Source organism: Nelumbo lutea, chromosome 2 (assembly GCF_056320005.1).
Source record: "Nelumbo lutea isolate HS-2025 chromosome 2, American lotus-T2T, whole genome shotgun sequence".
Classification (NCBI taxonomy): domain Eukaryota; kingdom Viridiplantae; phylum Streptophyta; class Magnoliopsida; order Proteales; family Nelumbonaceae; genus Nelumbo; species Nelumbo lutea.
Genome location: NC_142685.1, coordinates 32,317,644 through 32,338,745, shown reverse-complemented (window position 1 = coordinate 32,338,745; position 21,102 = coordinate 32,317,644). Strand labels below are relative to the sequence as shown.

General features: G+C 32.3%; 1 protein-coding gene across 7 annotated transcripts; it reads left to right on the top strand.

The window, feature by feature from the left end:
• Window positions 1-8,432: 8,432 nt before the first annotated feature.
• LOC148869674 (BTB/POZ domain-containing protein At5g17580-like) lies at window positions 8,433-20,210 on the top strand. 7 transcript variants are annotated; one of them, XM_088968601.1, is made up of 9 exons: window positions 8,433-8,604; window positions 8,698-8,776; window positions 12,044-12,204; window positions 12,566-12,604; window positions 15,437-15,506; window positions 16,169-16,308; window positions 17,938-18,011; window positions 18,096-18,165; window positions 18,267-20,089. In XM_088968601.1, exons 7-9 carry the CDS (start codon window positions 17,992-17,994, stop codon window positions 19,905-19,907), a joined length of 1,731 nt encoding a protein of 576 aa, XP_088824727.1. In that variant the 5' UTR covers window positions 8,433-8,604; window positions 8,698-8,776; window positions 12,044-12,204; window positions 12,566-12,604; window positions 15,437-15,506; window positions 16,169-16,308; window positions 17,938-17,991; the 3' UTR covers window positions 19,908-20,089. The 7 variants fall into 7 exon arrangements, with proteins under 7 accessions (XP_088824727.1, XP_088824730.1, XP_088824731.1 ...); XM_088968605.1 differs by lacking the exons at window positions 8,433-8,604; window positions 8,698-8,776; window positions 15,437-15,506 and adding exons at window positions 10,355-11,440; window positions 20,091-20,210 and having other exon boundaries at window positions 18,267-19,914; XM_088968606.1 differs by lacking the exons at window positions 8,433-8,604; window positions 8,698-8,776; window positions 15,437-15,506 and adding exons at window positions 10,355-11,440; window positions 20,099-20,171 and having other exon boundaries at window positions 18,267-19,914.
• The last annotated feature ends 892 nt before the right edge of the window (window positions 20,211-21,102 follow it).

Here is a 21,102-nt window from a genome sequence, read left to right as displayed (position 1 = left end):
TCCCCCTCAGGCAGTTTGCCACCAAGGCAGTTCGCCCCCAGGTAGTTCACCACCAAGCAGTTAGTCACCAAGCAGTTCTCCCCCAGGGAATTCGCCACCAAGTAGCTTGTCACTAAGGCACGCCACCATCGGGTCGAATAACGAGGTACTTTGCCAAAAAATTTTACATCACAAAACATTGGTACGTGGCCGAAAATGGTTACATCAATTATAATTAATATTATTATTATACTCCAATAAATATTTCATTTAGTGAAAGTTAACTTATAAATTAAACTTTCAATTATTCAATATTGTTAAACTTAAAGAATTATAAAAGCAAATATTATTTTATGAGTTAAGTAAAAATCGTAATTATAACAAATTAATTAATTAATAAAAATAAAAATAAAATAATAATAATAATAATAGTTGTAATAATAATAATACTTTAATATTACTGATTTCAAAATTAATACACACATAATAAGAATATATTATTTGTTAATAATAATAGTAATAATAATAATAATAATAATAATAATAATAGTAATATACTTATTATTATTATTGATTTCACATTTATTAATTTATTATTAATCTATTAATAATAATGATTATTATTAAAAATGTTAATATAAAAATTTATATACTTAAATATTTGCTGAAATTACCCATTTTAATTTGGACAGATAATTAATTTCTTAAAATTATTATTTATAGAATAATTCTAATTACTCTTTCATTAATGACCTTATTTTTGAATAATTGGTTTTTTATGTTCAATAATTTTTTTGCAAAAATCCAAATAATTTTTCATTCGCAATGCTAACCATTTTATTTTTCTCTTATTCAGTTTTTCAAAAGATAAAAAAATAAACTAATGATATTTACTAATTTTTATCAAATTATGTATTTATAAAGTTGTCATTGATGATGACGATGATGATGAGTCAACTTTTTGAAAGAGAGGGGTACTAATAATAATTAATGACTTCTAATTAATTAATTTCAGTTATTAATTACTAATAATAATAACTCACTATTGTAATTACTGCTAATACTTAATTACTGATAATAATTATTGTTAAACTAAAAGAATTATAAAAGTAGTTATTATTTCAGGAATTAACTAAAAATTGTAATTATAACAAATTAATTACTTCATAATAATAATAATAATAATAATAATTTAATATTAGTGATTTCAAAATCAATACACACATAATGAGAATATATTATTAGTAAATAATATATTATTATTATTATTACTGATTTCATAATTATTAATCTATATTACTCAATGAAGACTGAATAAAAAAACATTCAAATTGCCACTAAATGAATGAACTAAAAATCTATGAGTATTCTAATTGACTTGAATTTGCACATCAACATGCCCAAAATTATAATTTCAACCTACATTTTCTACTTCTATCTCTCAATTCCCATAATTCAAACATACCATTAGGTTATGTACATGTTTCCCTACCTTTTTCCTAAAGATAAATTCTAGCCAGTCTACGTGCATTGTGAAGGGCTTAGACTTAAAATCCATAACCATGATCGACCAAAAGAAGCGTTGCCACCTAACTTGGAGGTGGCCTCCATACTTAGGATGGTTCCATTATTCTCATTTCTTTTATGTTTCCTCTATTGGATGGACTTCGGAGTCCTAATTATATTATCAATTGAATGTAGCCATACATGATGGTAAGTTGATTGTAGTCATATATTTTTCATATCTTATTTCAGAGGATGGATGCATCTACAAATGTTGTTTGTTTTTCTTAACAACTCTTTGAATGATTTTCTTCCTTCTTTGCCTCTTTGAATGGATATCATAAATGCTTTTTATCCACTCATATGTCCCTAAATATTAAGTAGAATTGGTGATATTGTTGTAAACATCCATCTAAGTTTGCTATTTTATAAATATATTAATGATTTCAAAGTTATTGATACTTTTTGGGGGTGAGTTGCTTAATAGGACATTGATTTTTATTGTTAAATAGTAAATCTCAAATTAAATGATATTGTAGTTGCCCTTTACTTAGTATGGGGTCATTATCTAGATAAAACATGGTAAGTCACTTAAATCAAATAAAGAGCCTACCCTAAATGTCTATTATAAATAATTAAAAAAATGAAATAATTCAGATTAAATTAAATAATCACTTACTGAAAACTACTTAATTAAGTAAATAATAATAAAAATCAATTATTTATAGAAATAATTAATAATAATAACAATCATCAAGTACTTAATTAAGTAAATAATAAAAAATGAAACAACAATCATCATTTATCATTAATGTTTATTCAAAGCATGCCCCATGATAATTACCAAATACAGTAATTAAACCTTAAATAAGAATCAATATTTATTAACAGTCATTAAAATTGTTAAGCCAAATCATTAATGTTTATATATACCCTATCGGGGATGGGGAATCCCCAAATGTTTCTCACCCAAAGGCAACCACCTAAAAATAATATAATTTTTTAATATTTTATAAATAGGATTATGGGAATTTGGGGTTATTTTAGGAATTGGGTTATGACAAATTGGGGCTAGCAATTGTGGGATCCTAGGATGATAAGAATATGACAAAACCTTAGAGATATTTTAAAAATCAATATAAAATCTATTGGTACTTTACTAATTTACCATTGGGTTTGGGGAATTATTAATTACATGAACCCCGTCCCTGATTTGGAGAAAAAAATATTTTCCCTATCCACACCGTGTATCTTCCCCATTCCTATTTAAAATTTGAGAAACAATGGATTGTTATTTAAATAAATATGAAACAATTTTTGATAGATTAATTTCCTAATTTAATTTTCCTAAAATTTTTAATAATTATTTAGTTGAATAATAATAATGCACTATTATTTAAATAGTTTTGGAGAATTTTTTTCGTAGATTAATTTCCAAATTTTTTAAATTATTATTTATTTAAAAAATTATGGATTATTAGTTAAAATGTTCCCCTGAATTATTTGATAATTGTTAGCTATAATTATTGATTTTATAGAAATTAGTAGATTATGCTAATTAGAAATATCTTTTATGAATAAATATTTTAAAGTTATTACATAATTTTATTATGATATTTAAATGATTGTTAAATTTTAATTGGGACTTTTTTACATAGATATAGAAGAAAAGTGGGGGAGAGGATAAATAGGAATTAGAGAAAATTTAGGAAATTAATAGGAATTAAGGAGAAATAGAGATAATTTAGGAGAAATTGGGGGATAGTTAGTTTCCTAATAAAAAGGAGCAGAAAAAAAAAAGGAGATAAGCCATGTTAGGTGGCAATTCGCAGTGCTTCTGGAGGGAATCTTGCACCCCCTCTAGAATTCGCTCAATTTAGGTAATGGAGCAAGGAGAGGGCTGTTGATATGGCTAGCTCTACTTTAGTATATATAATAGCAAACCTCATGCGGTGCATAGGATGGGGCATTCCTCATTGTCCCTTGCCCCTATAGTAAAGACACTCCACCCTATCCCCACCCCATCCCCAGTGGTGGGACGGGTTCAAGGCGAGGCACCCATTCCCTATTAGCAATGGCTGGGGAATTCCCAAATTTTCTCCACCTAAGGCAACCACCTAAAAATAATCTAATTTGTGGATATTTTACAAATAGGATTATGAGAATTTGGGGGTATTTTAGGAATTGGATTATAACAATTTAGGAGTATTTTATAAATGGAATTATGGGATATCCTAGGATTATTAGAATATGAGAAAAACTTAGAGATATTTTAAAAACCAATATTAAATCTATTGATATTTTACTAATTTACCATCAGGTTTGGGGAATTATATGCAAACTTTGTCCTTTCCATATCCTTGATTTGGAGCAAAGATATTTTCCCTGTCTCCACTCTGTCTCTTACCCATACTTATTTAAAATTTGAGAAAACTTGCCCCGTTTGGGGTGGGGCTATAATTTCCAAAAAGTATTGAAATTGTTGTTGATCAGCAAAAATGTAGTAAATGAGTTATTTACAATAACAATAAATTAATGTGAATTAATGTAAATTATTTACCTTTTAAGCTTAAACTATTTACTATTTATCAATGTGATGTAATTATAGTAAATTAATGTAATTATAATAATAGTAATTACATTAATTTTAATTAAAAGTAAACCATTTATTGTTAATTAATGTATAACCAAGTATGTTGAAGTCAATCACCAAGTGGTCTAGACTAGTGTGGATAGATTTAATAATTTTCTTGAATTATTTCATAATGATCTATTAAAATAATGATAATGGATTGCTATTTAAATAAATATGAAACAATTTCTGATAGATTAATTTCATAATTTAATTTTTATAAAATTTTTAATAATTATTTAGTTGAATAATAATAATGGACTATTATTTAAATAGTTTTGAAGAAATTTTTCATGGATTAGTTTTCTAATTTTTTTATTTGTTATTTATTTAAAAAATTCTGGATTATTAGTTATAGAGTTTCCTTGAATTATTTGATAATTGTTAATTATAACTATTGATTTTATAGAAATTAGTAAATTACACCAATAAGGGGATGGGAAAATATTTTTGCTCCAAATCAGGGATGAGGTTTGCATATAATTCCCCAGACCCAATGTTAAATTAGTAAAATATTAGTAGATTTAATATTGACTTCTAAAATATCTCTAAGTTTTTCCTCGTATCCTTATAATCCTAGGATCCCACAATTCCATTTATAAAATACCCCGAAATTGTCATAATTGAATTCCTAAAATACCCCAAATTCCCATAGTCCTATTTGTAAAATATCCACAAATTAGATTATTTTTAGGTGGTTGCCTCAAGTGGGGAAAATTTGGGGATTCCCCATTCCCAATGGGAAAGGGACAGGGTTTGCACATAATTCCCAAAACCCAATTCTAAATTAGTAAAATATCAGCAGATTTAATATTGACTTTTTAAAATATCTCTAAGTTTTTCTCATATTCTTATAATCCTAGGATCCCACAATTTCATTTATAAAATAACCCCAAATTGTTAAGATTCAATTCCTAAAATACCCCAAATTCTTATAGTTCTATTGTCAAATATTCACAAATTAAATTATTTTAGGTGGTTGCCTCGGCTGGGGGAAATTTGGGGATTCCCCATCCCTAACGAGGAATGGGTGCCTCGTATCCAACACTCTCTACCGCCGAGGATGAGGTGGGGGATGGGGTAGAGTGTCTTGACTACAAGGGCAACGGGCAAGGATAGGGAGGGGTGCCGCATCTTGTTCTTTTGATAATTACTTTTGTGCTTTTGATAACTTTTTAAAGTTGTAATATAATTTTGTTATTTAACTATTTTTTGTTTTTGAAATAATACGTAAGATACAATTTAGTTATTAATATTTTGATATTTAAATTATTTATTTATAACATTATTTAATTATTCAAATAATACCATTATTTAAAATTTTAAAATATTAATTTTTTTAAATTTAATAATCAAAGAAATTATAATTTATACTATTATTACATAATTTTGTTATTAATTTTGTAAAATATAAAATTATTATTAATTCAAAAGTTATAAGTTGGACCTCACAATTGGGTTGGGTGGGTCGGGTTCGGGTTGGGTCAAGGTACTTTGGATTGATTTCGGGTTGGGTTGAATTTCGGGGTTGGGTTGTCAAATGCTAGACCCTAACCCTAAATTTTCGGGTTAGGATTGACCCATAGGACAATTTGGGTATCCCAAAAAATAATTGAAATTAAAAAAAATAAAGAAAAACTACATAAAAATGTCAAAATTATAAGAATTAACCTTAAAATTCCAAATATAAAATAAAAAACTTGGGCATTTAACAATTTAAAAATTAAACAATAAAAAGTAAAGACTAAATAGAAAAAATTAAAGAGTGGAAACTTCTAACAATGCATAAATAATCCCAATTAGACTTGACAATTGGGCCAGCGGGTTGACCCATGATCCAACCTAGTTTTTTTCGGGTTGGGTTAGGTCAGATCATTTTCACATTTGGGTAGCTAAATATGAGACCGTAATCCTATTTTTTTGGGTTGGGTTGGGTTGGGTCAACTTTTTGCTAGGTCTACTCCTACTAGTGCTTATAGAGGGAATCTTGCACCCGCTCTAGAATTACAAGGTTTGGGTAACGAAATAAGGACATGACTGTTGATATGACAAGTTCTACTTTAAGATATATATTGATGTTAATTAACAACAATATTTTGGGTAAATATTGTAATATTCATGTTAATTAACAATATTTTGTAGAAATTGAAAGCTCTTTAATTAATTTCTATAAAATTGAGAACTATATTTAACAATTATCAAAAATTATAAAGTTTTAGTTATTGCTATTATTATAGTTAATAACTGAATGTAGATGGAGGAATATAATATTATAATGTTGTAAAATGAAATTATTACTTAATTTATATGGGAAAATAAAATATAAATTAGTGTAATTTTGTTAGTAAACTACCTAATAAAAATAAATATTTAATAACAATTTAAAATAATTTTCAATAAATCTCCATAATTACACAAATGTAATATTTTTTTTCAAAAATTTTCATAAAACTACATTTTTGTAAAATAACATTTGGAAATAAAAAGATATAAAATTTTTGAAAGCTTATTTAAAATGTATTACATAATTTTTGAAAATTATTGGAATATTTTGGAAATTTTAGGAAAACTGATTACATTTGATAGATTTTGGAAAGCTATTGAAAAATTATGTAATTTTCATTATAAATTATTAAAGATAAATGAGTATGGGAAAGGTAAAATTGTAATTTTAACCAATAATTACACAAATTATTAAGATAAGTTAGTATAATATTGGAAAAAGGAAATTATTGATTATTTTATATTAGAAAATATAAGATAAAATGATGTAATTATGTAAGTAAACCATTTAAAAAGAAAATAAATTATTTAATAATAGTTTAAAAATAAATTTGAATAAATTTTCAAAATTACACAATATATCCTTTTGGTATCACATTTCAAAATTTGAATAAGTTTTCCAAAATTTTCTTAAAATTACATTTTTGAAATTTAAAGACAATTTAGTGTACTTTTAGAAATTTAACATGTGATTGATACTCAGTATATTCTTTTGTTCATTTTTGTCATCAAATTGAATATTGGGTTGATAGGGTGTGGTTGTCTTGTCTTGAACCTGCCCAACACTAGGGATAGGGTAGGGAAAATTCAAGGATTCCCCATCCTTGATGAGGAGTGTGTGCCTTGCCCAAAACTCGCCTGAACACTGGGATGGGGTGGGGATGGGGTAGAGTGTCTTGACTATAGGGTGGGAATAGGGATGGGGTGCCCCGCCCAATTTCCATTCCTATATAATTGTTGATTATTAGTGAAATTAATAAAAATGTTAGATTTTATAATTATTTTTATTTATTTAAAGTCAATCAAAATTTCATCAAAAATAATAAAAATGATAACAATTATTAAAATTATTACAAATGATTAATAAAATTAAATTTATTAATAAATATTTATTCATATTAAATTAATAATAATTATTTTCTGTAAATCAACATTAAATGAAAAATACAATTACATCAAATTTTGACTATTACTTTATCAATTAATTAATAATAAATAAAATCATCAATCTTTCAGATTTTTCAATGCATCACACGAATCCCCACTAGTATATATAAATGTATACATCATGGATTTTTTATGAACAACTATATTATGTATTTATGACATATATCTATACTATTAATCACAGACATGCCTTGGTTTTGCTGCAACTAATAAGTCATATCTTTGTGACTTTGCCCTTTTACTAGCACACGCGTGCATATCAGCATATCACATGCCCTTACACTACGTGATTATAAATGAACACGCTGAAGCACATCATGCATTTTATTTATTTAGAAACATTTTTTTAATTATATATACATGCATAAATGTATAAAATATGTATATGTGAATTTATTAATAATACTTATATATATTTTTAATCCAAGCCCGAATTATGTTGGATTAAATTCAGGTTAGTATTAAGTTGATAAACTTGGCCTTGACCTTGAATTGGGCCATGTCCGAATGTAATCTACGTTAGGATTGGGCCTGGATTGACCCTCAACCCGACCCATCCTGATCAAGTTGCACCCCTGGTAAGAGCTTCATAAGAAAAAATTTTCTCAAAAAAAAAAAAAACTTCATAAAAAATATTGCTTCTCATTCTCAGTGCTTCAAACGAACTGCATCCGTGTTTTCAGGTTGAAGCTTATCCAAACGCAACCTACTTCAATTTAAAATTGAAATAATGTTTTCCTTCCAATAATGACTGTTACATTCAAAACACGTGTCCTAGTTGGCGGAGTTTTAACATTTTAGAACACGTGTACACCTTACTGGGATCGCGTGTTCCAATAAAAGTTTGGCTTAAACTTTAAACTCTCTCGTTGCTTCACTTCAGACTTCACAAGCTTGAGTTGAGGCCTGAGGGTTCATCATCTCTTCCTTCAAACGTTCACCACTGCAACAGCAGCCAATCTTCCTCTTCTCTTGGTGCCCGGTGGATCTACTCTCCGTATCGAGAAGCGACGTTGCCGGATGCTACTATCCGGTTTGTGGTAATCGCAGTCAACTTTTCTTTTTCTTTTGTTTTTTTTTTTTTTTCCTTTCAAACAAAGAAATACTCTTCTCATTTTACGTTTTCTTCTCAGACGATCTTACAGGTTTGGTTTGGACGGTTGAAACAAGTTCAGAAACCATTTGATCGTCGAGGTGCTTCTGTTGATATAGGTATGCATTCTAAACTGAGTGCAGTTGATACTTCTATCCGGTGTACAATCTGGAGTTTAACTAGTACATGCCTGTACTGTAACTACGTACCTTTGACAAACTAATGTTCAACTCAGAGAAGTCAAGAGCATGTTCCAGAAATCAAGTGGCTTCCATTTTGTTGATAGTGGTTGAGTTTTAAGACTCTCGATCATCTACGTGACATGGCCTCGACTTCTCACAGAAAAACTAGGATACATCAAAGTCAATTTGTTGTGCTGACTAGGTGTTTGACGAGACTCTTACCTGTCTCCGTTTGGTCTTTTAACAACGTCAGATAGTGCAAATAAGTTCATTACTCCATCTGTCAACGGATCATTTGGAATAACAAGTATACTATTAAAAGCAACCTAAAGAATCAGTAACTAGCATCCTCAACAAGAAACTTGAGATTATTTCGAATAGCTTCCTTATAGGCATGTTACCATAGCTAAGGTGAACCGGGTTTGATTTTTTTTTTTCTTTTTGATATCTTTATCTTTCTCTTATCTTATTTTTAATATGTTGAAAATTGAAATGGGATGATATATTCTGATCTGAGAATTCATTGCTGTATCAAAGATTGAGCAGTTCCTAGATACTACAGCCTTGGTTGAACTTATATTTTGAATGGTTTTAGTGATTACTCCACAGTGGCAGATCCAGGACTTTGATCAATGGGGGAAGATATTAATAACAACAACTTAGTCATACCATTTGAATAATCAAAATAAAAATTGGGATTAAAACATTTTCACTTACTAAAGGTTGTAAAACACCAAGGAAAAGATCTCATCCCAAAAGGGGGAAATGCATCAACAAATTCAAGTGCATCCTTCAAGAATGAATAAGATAGAAGGAAGGATTCTACCTGGTTTGTCTCCTTGATTTCCTCCTCCACAGTCCAGCAACCTGTTCCAACCCTAAATTGGAAAAGAAAATAGATGGTTTTGGATGATCCCTTTAGTTCTCAGGGATAATGCTTGTAACATTGAAAGAAGATAATAGGGTATAGAGTCATGTAATTTCTCATTATTCCATTTCAGTTTTAGATTTCAAGTAGGTCCTAGTGTGTGTGGGTGTCATACAAGTCATTGTTGTATATTTGAGTGGGGGCAATTATAAAAAAAGGTCAAATGCCTTCTTTAACCACATGAAACTTTTCAAAATGTCAGTGGGGGCAATTGCCCACACTGACTTCTATATAAATCTGCCCCCTGTTACTCCAATCAAAATTCTGTATACTTTCATTGTTCTATGACATGTGAGAGCATTGTAGACCTATTCATTACATATGTTGAGGAAAGGCATGGGGAAAGATTCAGGTCAATCCAAAGTCGAAACACCATTCTTATTCTCAGGTTCGTTATTCTAAACTCAATATTATTTTGAGAATCTAAAATAGGCAGATGATTTTTTTTTCAAAATCATTATAAGAATCATTTCTTATTAAAAATGATGCCAAATGGAGCCTTAGCTTTTCTCTCCATTTATAGTCTAAAATCTAAATGAATCCAAGTTACATATGGGCAGCAAGCATTCCCTCAGCTTCCTGATGTTAGCAGAAATTGATTGATCAAAACTTCATTAACCCAATTATACTACCTAATCTTCTAATCTTTTATCTTGGTTTTGGCTCTTCCCATCAGAGTTTTTCTCTCACAAGTCACATCTGTGAGGTTGTCTGTTTTCTTCTACTTACTGGTATCTCATGCTGAAGTCCTCGTGGATCATTTGGAAGGGAGTCTTTTGTTTTTGAATGATGTAGAGTAAGTATTCAGAGGTCCATTGCAATTAAAGTCCGAGAAGGATTTTCCTCATCTTGATAGTCCTTATGACTGGGGACACTATTGTGGCTCAGACTTAAAGGAGATGAAAGTGCATTTTTTCTAATGGGGTGACTTTTTAATTCATTGCCTGGGTGTGTGTGGGCGGGGTCATTGGGGGAAGCATTGCTGGTGATGCTTTCCCAGTCACTGCTGTACCTGGAGTTCGTGAAGCCACAACTAGCATTGCCCAATATTTGATCCAAGTTTCAAGCAACACTGTTCATGGTTGTTTCCAATGCTTTCTTTCCTCTTTAGACCCGAAGATGGATACATTGTGGAACTGATTTGGTCTAGTTGGAAGATTCTATGGCATTGATAATGGGCTAGCTACAGATAGCGTTAATTGTTTCATAGTTCTGTCAGGGGATGAGTTTGCTGTTGTTGAGTCTGGCGCCAGAATTGGAGAAGACAACTTTTCTGGCGATCTGCTTCTTGATGTTTCGATTTTTGTGGAGCTTAAATCAGGTAATTTGTGCCCATCTCCGTGGATACCTTGATCTTTGGAGTGCTATTTTTGAAGAGGTGGCGGTTACCATCTACAGTTTTGAAAAACGGGCAAGGCACTTTAATTTGGTTAATAAAGATCTGGGCTGGTCAACACTGTTTTTACGGGAGGAGGTGTTTGGCTTCTTCTTGCCTCCTCTTAAATCTTCATTTATGTTTTGATTTGCCATGGTTGTGGGGTTTTCCATGGCAAGTTCTCCTTCCAAAAGCCTTAGGTTTTATTCCAGGGAGTCACACTTGCTGAAGTTAATCTCTATTGGAGGCAGTTGGTCTTCCATTTCGGCACCTCATCAACTTTGCACCGTTTGCAGAGGTTTCTTGAACTGTTCACTCCCCCTGTTTGTGATTATCTGTTTAGTGTTCAACAAATTTAGTTTGATCTCTAATGCTGTATTTGTTCTCTTTCTTGCTGTTTTTATTTCCCAGTTTGTAGAACCTATGCAAGAGCCATGAGGTGTCAGTTTAGCTGCTAGAAGATTGCACAAAAAATGAACAAGAAATGGTGATAACGAGTTGTCAAGTTATATGTTTATACTTACATAAATTATATACATTATTTGATATGATACATATAATATTTAGGTGGTGTTCTGCTCATGGTTCATTTGGATGTTTTGCTATCTATTTTGTAAGGGGCAGATGGTTCACTCGTATGCTTATTTAGGTTTGATTGATTTGCTTACTTTTGTATTTATTTCTTTACTTTTTTTATCATGTGAAGAAGTTGAGGAGTGGCTGATATGGTAAATCGACAGTAAGATTACTCTTTTAAATGTAAGATAAGAAGATAGGGAGTCATATTTCAACCCTCTTAAAACTTTTTCTTGGCATGTTGCTTCCTCTATTAAGTCTGTTTATTGTAAGTGGTTCCAATTGCTGCATGTTTGATTTTGTAAGCTTTACATCTATGTTGCAGATTCAATGAATTGGAAGTGTACCACAGGCAGCAACCAGAATTCCTGCAACTGCACAAGCTTCAGTGGCACCTTCAACTGCACAACCATCAGTTACTTTAACTTGTAATTGCACTGAGAATATATCACACGAAGGACATAAGTAGTAACTAGTCAAAGAAGGGTAAGTATTGCCTTCTCAGTTCTCTCTTTTATCCTTTTAGGTCTCTGTCTTGAAAGATGCAACAAATGCTTGCCGAAATGAACATGTAATTGAAGAAGCCTGAGGAGTTGACCTTATTTGACAACAGCAGCAAAAGCTGTTGCTTCAGGAACTTCAACCCCCAACACAGACACAACCACACCTGTAGGTTCTGCCTTCCTAACAAGTTTCTCAAATACCAATGGCACAGCTTCAAAAGCAGCTATGCCATTAGCAGAAATAACAAATTGAGCAACCTTCCTTATCCTCTTAAGTCATTTATGTGCTACTTGGTTTATTCTAATATAAATTTTTTGGTTCATGTGCAACAACTTTATTCCAGTATCAGGCTTCTGCTGTAATCAGTCATCAAAGTATTCAGGTATGTTCCTTTTTCTACATATAAGCAATGGTCTTATATGGAATATGATTGGTATTAAAGACATGCTGCCATTCATCTTGCTTTGGTTAATAAGGTCTTGTTATTACTATTCTTACTATTTCAATGGCATTTTAATCTGTAAGCTTCAAATTTACTATATATGCACATGCATGTATACATATGCCACTATGCATACAAATATATATAAATAAGGAATATGTGCATGGACAAAAGTTTAAGTGTTCAACACCCCAATTGGTATAAAAGCAAGACTTGTCAGTCCAGTAGCCTTTGATTTCCAGAGTGTAAAAGATTTTCTATCTATTTTATTTACTTGCAGTTTCCACTTTAACTGGAACAAAAACTGTCTACTGGACACTGTAATATTCACTTGTATGTATCTGTGAATGTCATATCTTGAATTCTTGGTTGTTCTTTCAATCACACAAATATCCCAGAGAGTAGTATTCTTTCTTGATAATTTTGTCATCTATTCAGAGATTTTTTCTTATATCAGTTTGATGTTGAGCTTGAACTATACATTTCATACTAATTTTAGGTCTCAATTGGAATGATTGAATTTGGATGAATTGTATAAATCATAAAATTTACAAATTCAATAGTGGGATTTGAACAGTAACAATACGATATTTGTTGAAAAGGATTAAGACATAAGATTTGAATTGAAACCTTTGGTATTCATGATCTGAATCTTGAGTTCTGTTGTAAATTGTAAGATTTTGACAACCATGGTTTCTTGGTGAAAAATGCTTTAGTTGTGGTGGAGGATAATACTCTCATCCTTCTAGGTTTTGGGACAATTTATTTTCAAAATCCCGTTAGAAGTTTGAAAGGTAGCAAAAACGGAAGACAAGATTCACAGGGATTTGTTCTTTCCAATTGACACCTATTGCATTATATGAAGGGAAATAGAAGGTTTATCTTGCCATAGGTGGCTGAATGTATTACGTGATCCAACTTGGAAAAAAGTGTTCCCAAAGCTCCACTTATCATTACTTTCCTTGATGAGATTTTGGACTGTTAGTCTTACCAGCATTTAATGCTAATATCATTTCTACTTGTAAGGTTTCCAAATGATGTGACTCAATGGACCATCCCATTGATCTGGACCAATCCAAATTGTGGTTTGAGGAACACTAAAGTGGGAAGATTTATCCTGCCATTGGTGGGGAATGCATTATGATCCAAATTGCAAAAAATATTCTTAAAATTTCAATTATCATTACTTTCCTTGATGAGACTCTGGACTGTTATGCCTGCTGGCATTAACGCCAATATCATTTCGACTGGTAAATTTTCCAAACGACATGACTGATCAATGTACCATCCCATTGATCTAGACCAATCCAAATTGTGGTTTGAGGAGCACTAAAGTTGGCTAGTGGTTGAAGGAACAGTTGCTTGGTGAGAGAGCCTTAAATTTGAATTAGTGTAAAATTTGGCATCTGGCCCTCTGTGATGGTCCTCACATGTAATGGTGAAATTATAGCACCTGTTCAATTACTCCTTGTGTGATCTTTGTTTTACAATTGGAGTTCTTATTTTCTGTTGACTCTTCATTAGCGAAAATGCTGATGACATTTCTTGATTCATTCAAGGCTTTTTGGCTTGGTGCTTCTAATTACCAAAATTCCCTTCAATTGATGCATGTTCTTATAAAAATCAGGAAAATTGTTGAGTTCTCATAAGCTTCTATCATAATGGAATATAAAAATTTCTAGTTTGTTCTTAGTAGTATCGTGAAGTAGTCTGAGGGTGGAAAAAGTTGGAGTTAACCGGACTTGGTACTTTGGGTTGTCTTGTGTGAAACTGTAGAATAGTTTTTATTTGCTTATAGAAGAAATAAGTGATAACAATCCCAGAAATACTAATAATTCCACCCTTTTGGTAGCCCAGCCCACTATGATGTATCAAGACCAATGTTGTCAAAATCTTACAATTTTATGATATGATTCACAATTTGAATCATGAATCCCAAGGGTTTTGTTTTGAATCTTATGTCTGAATCCTTTTTTGCAAAAATCTTATGATTTTTGTTTGAATCCTATGGTTGATTTATAAATCTTACGACTTATACGATGCACTGTGTTTCAAATAAAGTCAATTAAGAATTAGTTCTCTACTTTGTTACTTTTTGTTTATATTTAGTTTTGTTATGGGAGACTTGTTTTAAAGCCCTTACTAAAAAAAAATGATTTATTTATGTTATTTAAGACCAAGCATTGGGTTTGTTTTACATCATATGTAGGCTAGAGAGCCATTATATGTGATTTTTTTTCCTTTCAAGTCAAACTTGATTTATCATCTTAGGCTTCTATTGGACAAGTGTTAAAGTCTATTGTTTTAGGTATATATATTGTAGATATGCATTAAACATTTTTTTCTGAAAAGTGAAGCCATAGTGTAAAATCATCCTCTACGTATTTAGCCTTTTAGTATATTTATAATTATTTTTTTGATAAGTTTGTAAAAAATATAAATAATCTTACAATTTACGATCCGGTTCATGATTCGATTCAATTCAAGTTTCTCTATAATTTACCATATGATTATGATTTTGAAAAAAAAATGGATCAAGACAATTTTTATTAGTTATCGTGGATAATGATTTTGTAATTTCTATTATTTATTTGTAAACATTATTTGTAAAAAACTATTTATTTACAAAAAAATTATTTATTTGTAAAAATTATCTTGTACAAGAGCTCTTTTATTAGCCCTCTTTTTGTTTAGTTGTTTGGCAAAGCTCTCTCCTGCTATTTGTTCTCAATTCTTAATACAACACTATTTCCATCTTTCTCAAAAATAAAGGTAATTGTTGTTAACTGGACGCTTTGGCTTTTGAGGAACTTGGATACACATAGTTGCCAACAGAAACCAGGTCAGTTGTCGATCCCACTTGCTTCCAACAGGTATTTGGCACTAACCCTTTTGAGACTCTCCACCCTCTTATCTATCATCATTATTGAGCTCCTTATGTCTGCAACTACCACAGGGAGTTCAGGTTGCACAGGATAGGATGTGGGAAGAGCGAGTCTGCTAGTTATTTACTTTCTTCACATAGGATTAGGAAGATATGGGCTAAGGACTTTTAGTTTTTTGATCAGTCATAAAAAATGAGGATATATTCATGGAGTGATTTGTTTTTGTCCTTGACGTCTAGCTCATCAATTTGGTTTTGACCCAGCATTAAAAGAATAAAATAAAATAAAAAAAAGATTTCTTATGAATCTTATCCATCAATGATGGTCCTTGCATGGGACAGCCAGTTGATTGAGCATAACCTAGGTACTTTGTAAGCAAGAGTTTGGATGGCCTTAGCCAAATACTCTTGGGAATATCAACCACATTTTCTTAGTGTCCAAAAAAATTGATGCTTTCGATGGTTAAAATAGTCATCTGGTTGGAGCAATTTTCCTAGGATGTTCATTAATTTGGACATACTAGTGTTATTTGTTACCTGTTGCATATATGATAAAACTATAATTGAAATACTGCTCTTTCCCTTGTGTTTATTCTGATGGAAACTTTGTTTTTGGGCAGGGACTTGAAGTGGAAAGAAGGCATCTAAGGTGTCATACCAGCAGAGAAGTATCACCATAGATTAAAGTGGCATTTCCCTCAAGTTCCAAATGGTTATCTGTATCACCTGATCGATTAATATTAATTAGTTAGTCCACACGGTAATCATTTCTCTTAGATCTTTCTGTTGTCATTACCAATTAAAATCTTTGATCTTTCCTTCTCTGCAGCGTGGTTATTGTTATGGATTTAAAAATAAAGCATCAAACCGATGAGATGTATATAGTATTGTTCATGTTAAACATATTTGGTGTGTGTGTGTGTGTGTAATAAGGGGTGTGAGGGGGGTTGTCAATGGGTGTTCAAACATCTCTTATGTTTAAACTTCCCTTGCTGGTGAGATGTGCTGCCTCCTAATTTGTTATACAGTAACAAATTCAGAAAAAAAAATGCAATACAAATCAGATTTAGAGTCTTTTCTTTTTGTGAATTTTGATAAATATCACCTGATTGGTTTCCTATCAAATAAATAAATAAATAAATACCACCTGATTGATTACCACTTTTGTGATACCAGTTGATTGGTTACAAGCTTTTCTGGTATCATAGTTGAACCCTTTTGCAAAAAACGGTAATAAACTTTGCTGAAATAACAAAAACAGTTGTGTTTAGGGAATAATGTTCAAATTGGTGAGTAGGAAAATAATTAAAATTTTTGGACAAAATTAGCACTGAAAAAGGAAAAAAGTTTGATGGCTTCTTGTTTAGTAGCAGATGCACATAGAAATGGTCTCTACATTTTCCATTGTCTTTGTGACAGTTCCATTACTTTGTAGAGTGATTTTGCAACGATATTTATATGTCATTTCTCAACCAAATTGCTTCATGTTCTTGTTCCAACTTCCAAGCACCCCAAACGTCTCATCTGCATACTTCTCCTCTTCCACTTCTTTGTTGTCTGATCTTTTCATTTGATCATGACAATATAGTCATCACCATTGAAACTGATATTACCTTCACTGGTTACAAGATTAACCAACCTTCCTGTTCTGTTAAAAACATCCCAAATGAGCTCCTTGGCTTCTTCATTCTTACCAGAGACATGGCAGTACACCATATGAAAATTGTTGTGGAGTCAAGATACAGATAAAGAAACTTTTCTCTCACAAAGATGGTACAAATAGTAAAGACCATTTCTATCTACATCTGCCACTAAACCCGTGCCTATCCAACTTTCTCCTTTTTTTAAAGTCTAATTTTGTCCAAAAAAATTAATTATTTTCCCATTCACTACTGATTTGAACATTATTCCTTAAACACAATTAGTTTTGTTGATTCAAAATGTTTATTACTTCTTTTTTTTGCCCTTGAAGAAAAAACGTTGAATCTGGTTTTCTGTTGCATTTTTTTTTTGCTGAATTTGTTGTATAACAAATGAAGGGGCAGCACATCACATTAAATGCAAGAGAAGTTAACATGTGAAACAATGGAAGGCCCATTAACAACCTTCCTCTCTTGCCCCTTTTCTGCTTCCACTACTGTTGTTGCTGTTTCCTCCATCAGCCAACAGCTGCCACTCTTGTTATTCTTCTTCTTCTTTAACCACTTTGTTATTTTAAACTATTAGCCTGCAGATTTCATATAGGAATCTATTCTATTTGATTATTTACTAGTATTGATGATTCTAAGCTGAAGTGAAATCAGGTATCCTTTCTGAACTCACAGCAACCAATCTAGAAAAATAATTCAAAAGACAACCTCTTTTATCCTTGTTTCTTTGGTGGTTACAGAACGACTTCTGCTTTCCTACTTCAAATTGAAAATTCAGAGAAGAGACCAAGAAAATGTCCATGAAGGAGGACGGGTATTTCTTTCTCTCTCTCTCTCTCTCTCCACATCAATTTCATGCTCTCAATGCTCTTTAATTTTTAACATATTTGGATTTCAGTCTTTTAATTGCTTCAGCACTGTCAGACGTGCAAATTAATGTGCATGGAGTCCACTTCCGTTTGAAGAAAGTAAGGAACAAACACTGAGACGACCCAAGAACATTTCACTACTTATATTTATTTGTTTTCTTCTGCATATATAATTTTTTGTTCATTTCCTTTGTTCATAGAAACTTCTTCTTGCGAAATCTGCTAAACTTGCTAAATTACTTGAAAAAAATCAACATGAAGATATATCCCACTTGCTCCCAGACATACCAGGTGATTCTCAAACATTCGAACTTGCTGCAAAGTTCTTCTATGGTCATGAGCTGAACTTGTCTGCCGAAAATGTCATCCCACTTGCTTGCCTTGCTCATTATCTAGAAATGACTGATGATTTCAGCCCCAACAATCTTTACGATAGATGTCTATCATTCATGGAACAATGGGTTTTCCCCAGCTGGAATGAATCCATCAAGGCTTTCCAAAGCACGGAACTTGTTATTAGACAAGCTCTAGAACTTGGCCTGATAAATTCTTGTTTGGATTCCATTGTATCAAAGGCAATTTCTAAACCCGACCTCCTTGGAAAACCAATCAAGAATCCTATGGATGGTGACAGTGGTGATGGAAAAAATGGTTATTATCCAAGTGCAAGAAGAAGGCTTTTTGTCCCTGATTGGAAACAAGAAGATCAGTTGATCACATTGACACTCCAACATTATCTGTTTGTCATGACTACCATGATTCACAAAGGAATTCAATCAGAATATATCACAGGTTGTCTTCTCCGTTATTTGGAGAAGTGGGTATATTGTGTGGTTGGAGGGGTAGGCTTGCCTCTTCATAAGAAGAGGGAGGTTATTGAACAAGTGGAGAAGTTATTGCCTGATGAGAGGGAACTAGTACCTTTCAAGTACTTGTCTGAAATGCTACGGTCAGCAATCACCTTGCAAGCTAGCTTAGACTGTAGAAATAGACTTGAAATCAGGATGGGGAAGAAACTAAATGAAGCCACGGTTGTAGATCTCTTGATACCTTCTCAAGGTTATGCTAGGGAAGAGAAGTACGATACTGAGTGCATTGGAAGGATTGTGAAAAGCTTCTATGCCAATTATAATTCATCAGATTCAGCAGAGTTAGTTGGAGTTACGGAGCTCATTGAAGAATTCTTGTCTGAGGTAGCAAGTGATGTGGCTTTGAAGAAGGATACATTTATATCACTGGCAGAGATGGCAATTGCGACATCATTGGGAATTCAACGAAACACTGATGGAATATATAGAGCCATTGATATTTATTTGGGCAAGCATGGGTGCCTGACAGAGACAGAGAGAGAGGAGGTATGTCGGGTGTTGGATTGCCATAAGATGTCTCAAGAGGCACGTGAGCATGCTAGACAGAATGAACGGTTGCCACTGCGAGTTGTAGTACAGGTACTATATGTGGGACATTTGCAGCTGCGGGATGCAATCGCAAATGGTGATATGCTGGATTCTTATGGTAGGTGTCAGAGGGTGGAAGGTGGAGAGAATGCAGTTGTTGGGGTGGACAGGGACAACCATAGTCAGGATACTGCTGCTAGTGAGGAAGAGCTGCTAAGAGCAGAGATGAAAGACATGGATGATAGGGTAATGGAGTTGGAGAAGGAGTGTTGTAGGATGAGGATAGAGATGGAGAAAAGTGGTGGTGGCAGTCATTCTGTAGTGAAGAAGAAGGGAAGCATGTGGAAGCAGCTGAAGAGGAAATTTGGTTGCATCAGAAACAGCATGCATGACTGTAATTGCCAGGTAAAGAAGAAGAAGGTGCATCCAAAGAATTGTGCCTAATTAATCTGTAAGCCTTCTAACTTCATCCTAGTCATGTGCAGCTTCTATCTGGATTTCTTTTCAGTTTTTCTCCTTTTTGAGGCTTAATCAATTATTGGTTGTTTAGAGATCATCAAATAAAATTTACTTCCGGAAAAATTTTGAGAAGGAAAAATAAAATGTTGATACCTGGATTGTGGCAAGTTCAACAGGGTAACTATATTTATACATCAACATAGGAGCAATGATGAGAAAGTGCAGAGTGGCGTCATAGTTCATTAGTAGTCAATAATCACCCTATCCTGTATTCTGCAATGGTTTGCCTTTGACTACACGGGCTTTGTGGCTAATATTATTAATAATCACCCTTGCACCCCCCACTAATTTGCTGTCAATTTCATTGAGAGAGTATTCACGTGACATTTGAAACTTTTCAAAAGCCCAACTCATAATCGCTTGCTCTTGTACATCAAAGAAAGTGATGCCAAGCTTATCTTCACTCTTCAAGGTGGGGGCAGAAGTCAAGCTCTTATAGCTCTTAAAGGTTGTGTCTTTGGATTCAGATGAATCCAGTAACTAATACCTTCCTTAGTTCTGGAAATCAAGGCTTTGACTTCACAGATTTGTGACTGCTATTTTTGTTTAGTAAAATGTAATGCTGATAGAGGCGCTCAATGTTCATATCCCAGCAGCGAGCTAAGATGGTAAATTCTGTTAATGTTTCCATGGGTTGGCTCCCTTCGTTTATAGTGCAAATTTCATCTGCATTGCTGTAAGTGTGCCAAGTGCAAATTCTGCTTTATTTTTGTTTGTTTGAGATGAAGATCATTATTTCTTAAGAAAAACATGAAGTGATATGCTCCTCGCTTTATATGAAAGAGAATTGAGGATAACAAGAAATTTTGCATCAGTTTGATGGTCTGATCATCAGCTCTCAACCAAGTCCTACAACTCTGCTGTAAACAAATAGTAAATAGATCAAGGATTTGTTATGTTACAACCTTACTTCTTGGTTTCAAGTAAATATCCCTTTCATCCTCTCCAATCCACCCAGGAAAAAAATAAAATCACCAGCAAAGGATCTAACAAAGGGAGAACCTAACCAATTCCTAGCAACATTCTTAATATATTTAAGCATTTTGGGCATGCATGCACAATCTGAGGTCCCTACATTTTCATGGTCCAGCTTGGATTTCAGGCTTCATGATTTATGTGA

What these genes read in the sequence shown, in the direction of transcription:
- LOC148869674 (XM_088968605.1), top strand. Translation starts at nt 17,992, where the DNA reads ATGTCCATGAAGGAGGACGG. An exon ending in ATGTCCATGAAGGAGGACGG is followed by an intron (nt 18,012 to 18,095) that starts GTATTTCTTTCT and finishes TTTGGATTTCAG; the next exon opens with TCTTTTAATTGCTTCAGCAC. An exon ending in TCCACTTCCGTTTGAAGAAA is followed by an intron (nt 18,166 to 18,266) that starts GTAAGGAACAAA and finishes CTTTGTTCATAG; the next exon opens with AAACTTCTTCTTGCGAAATC.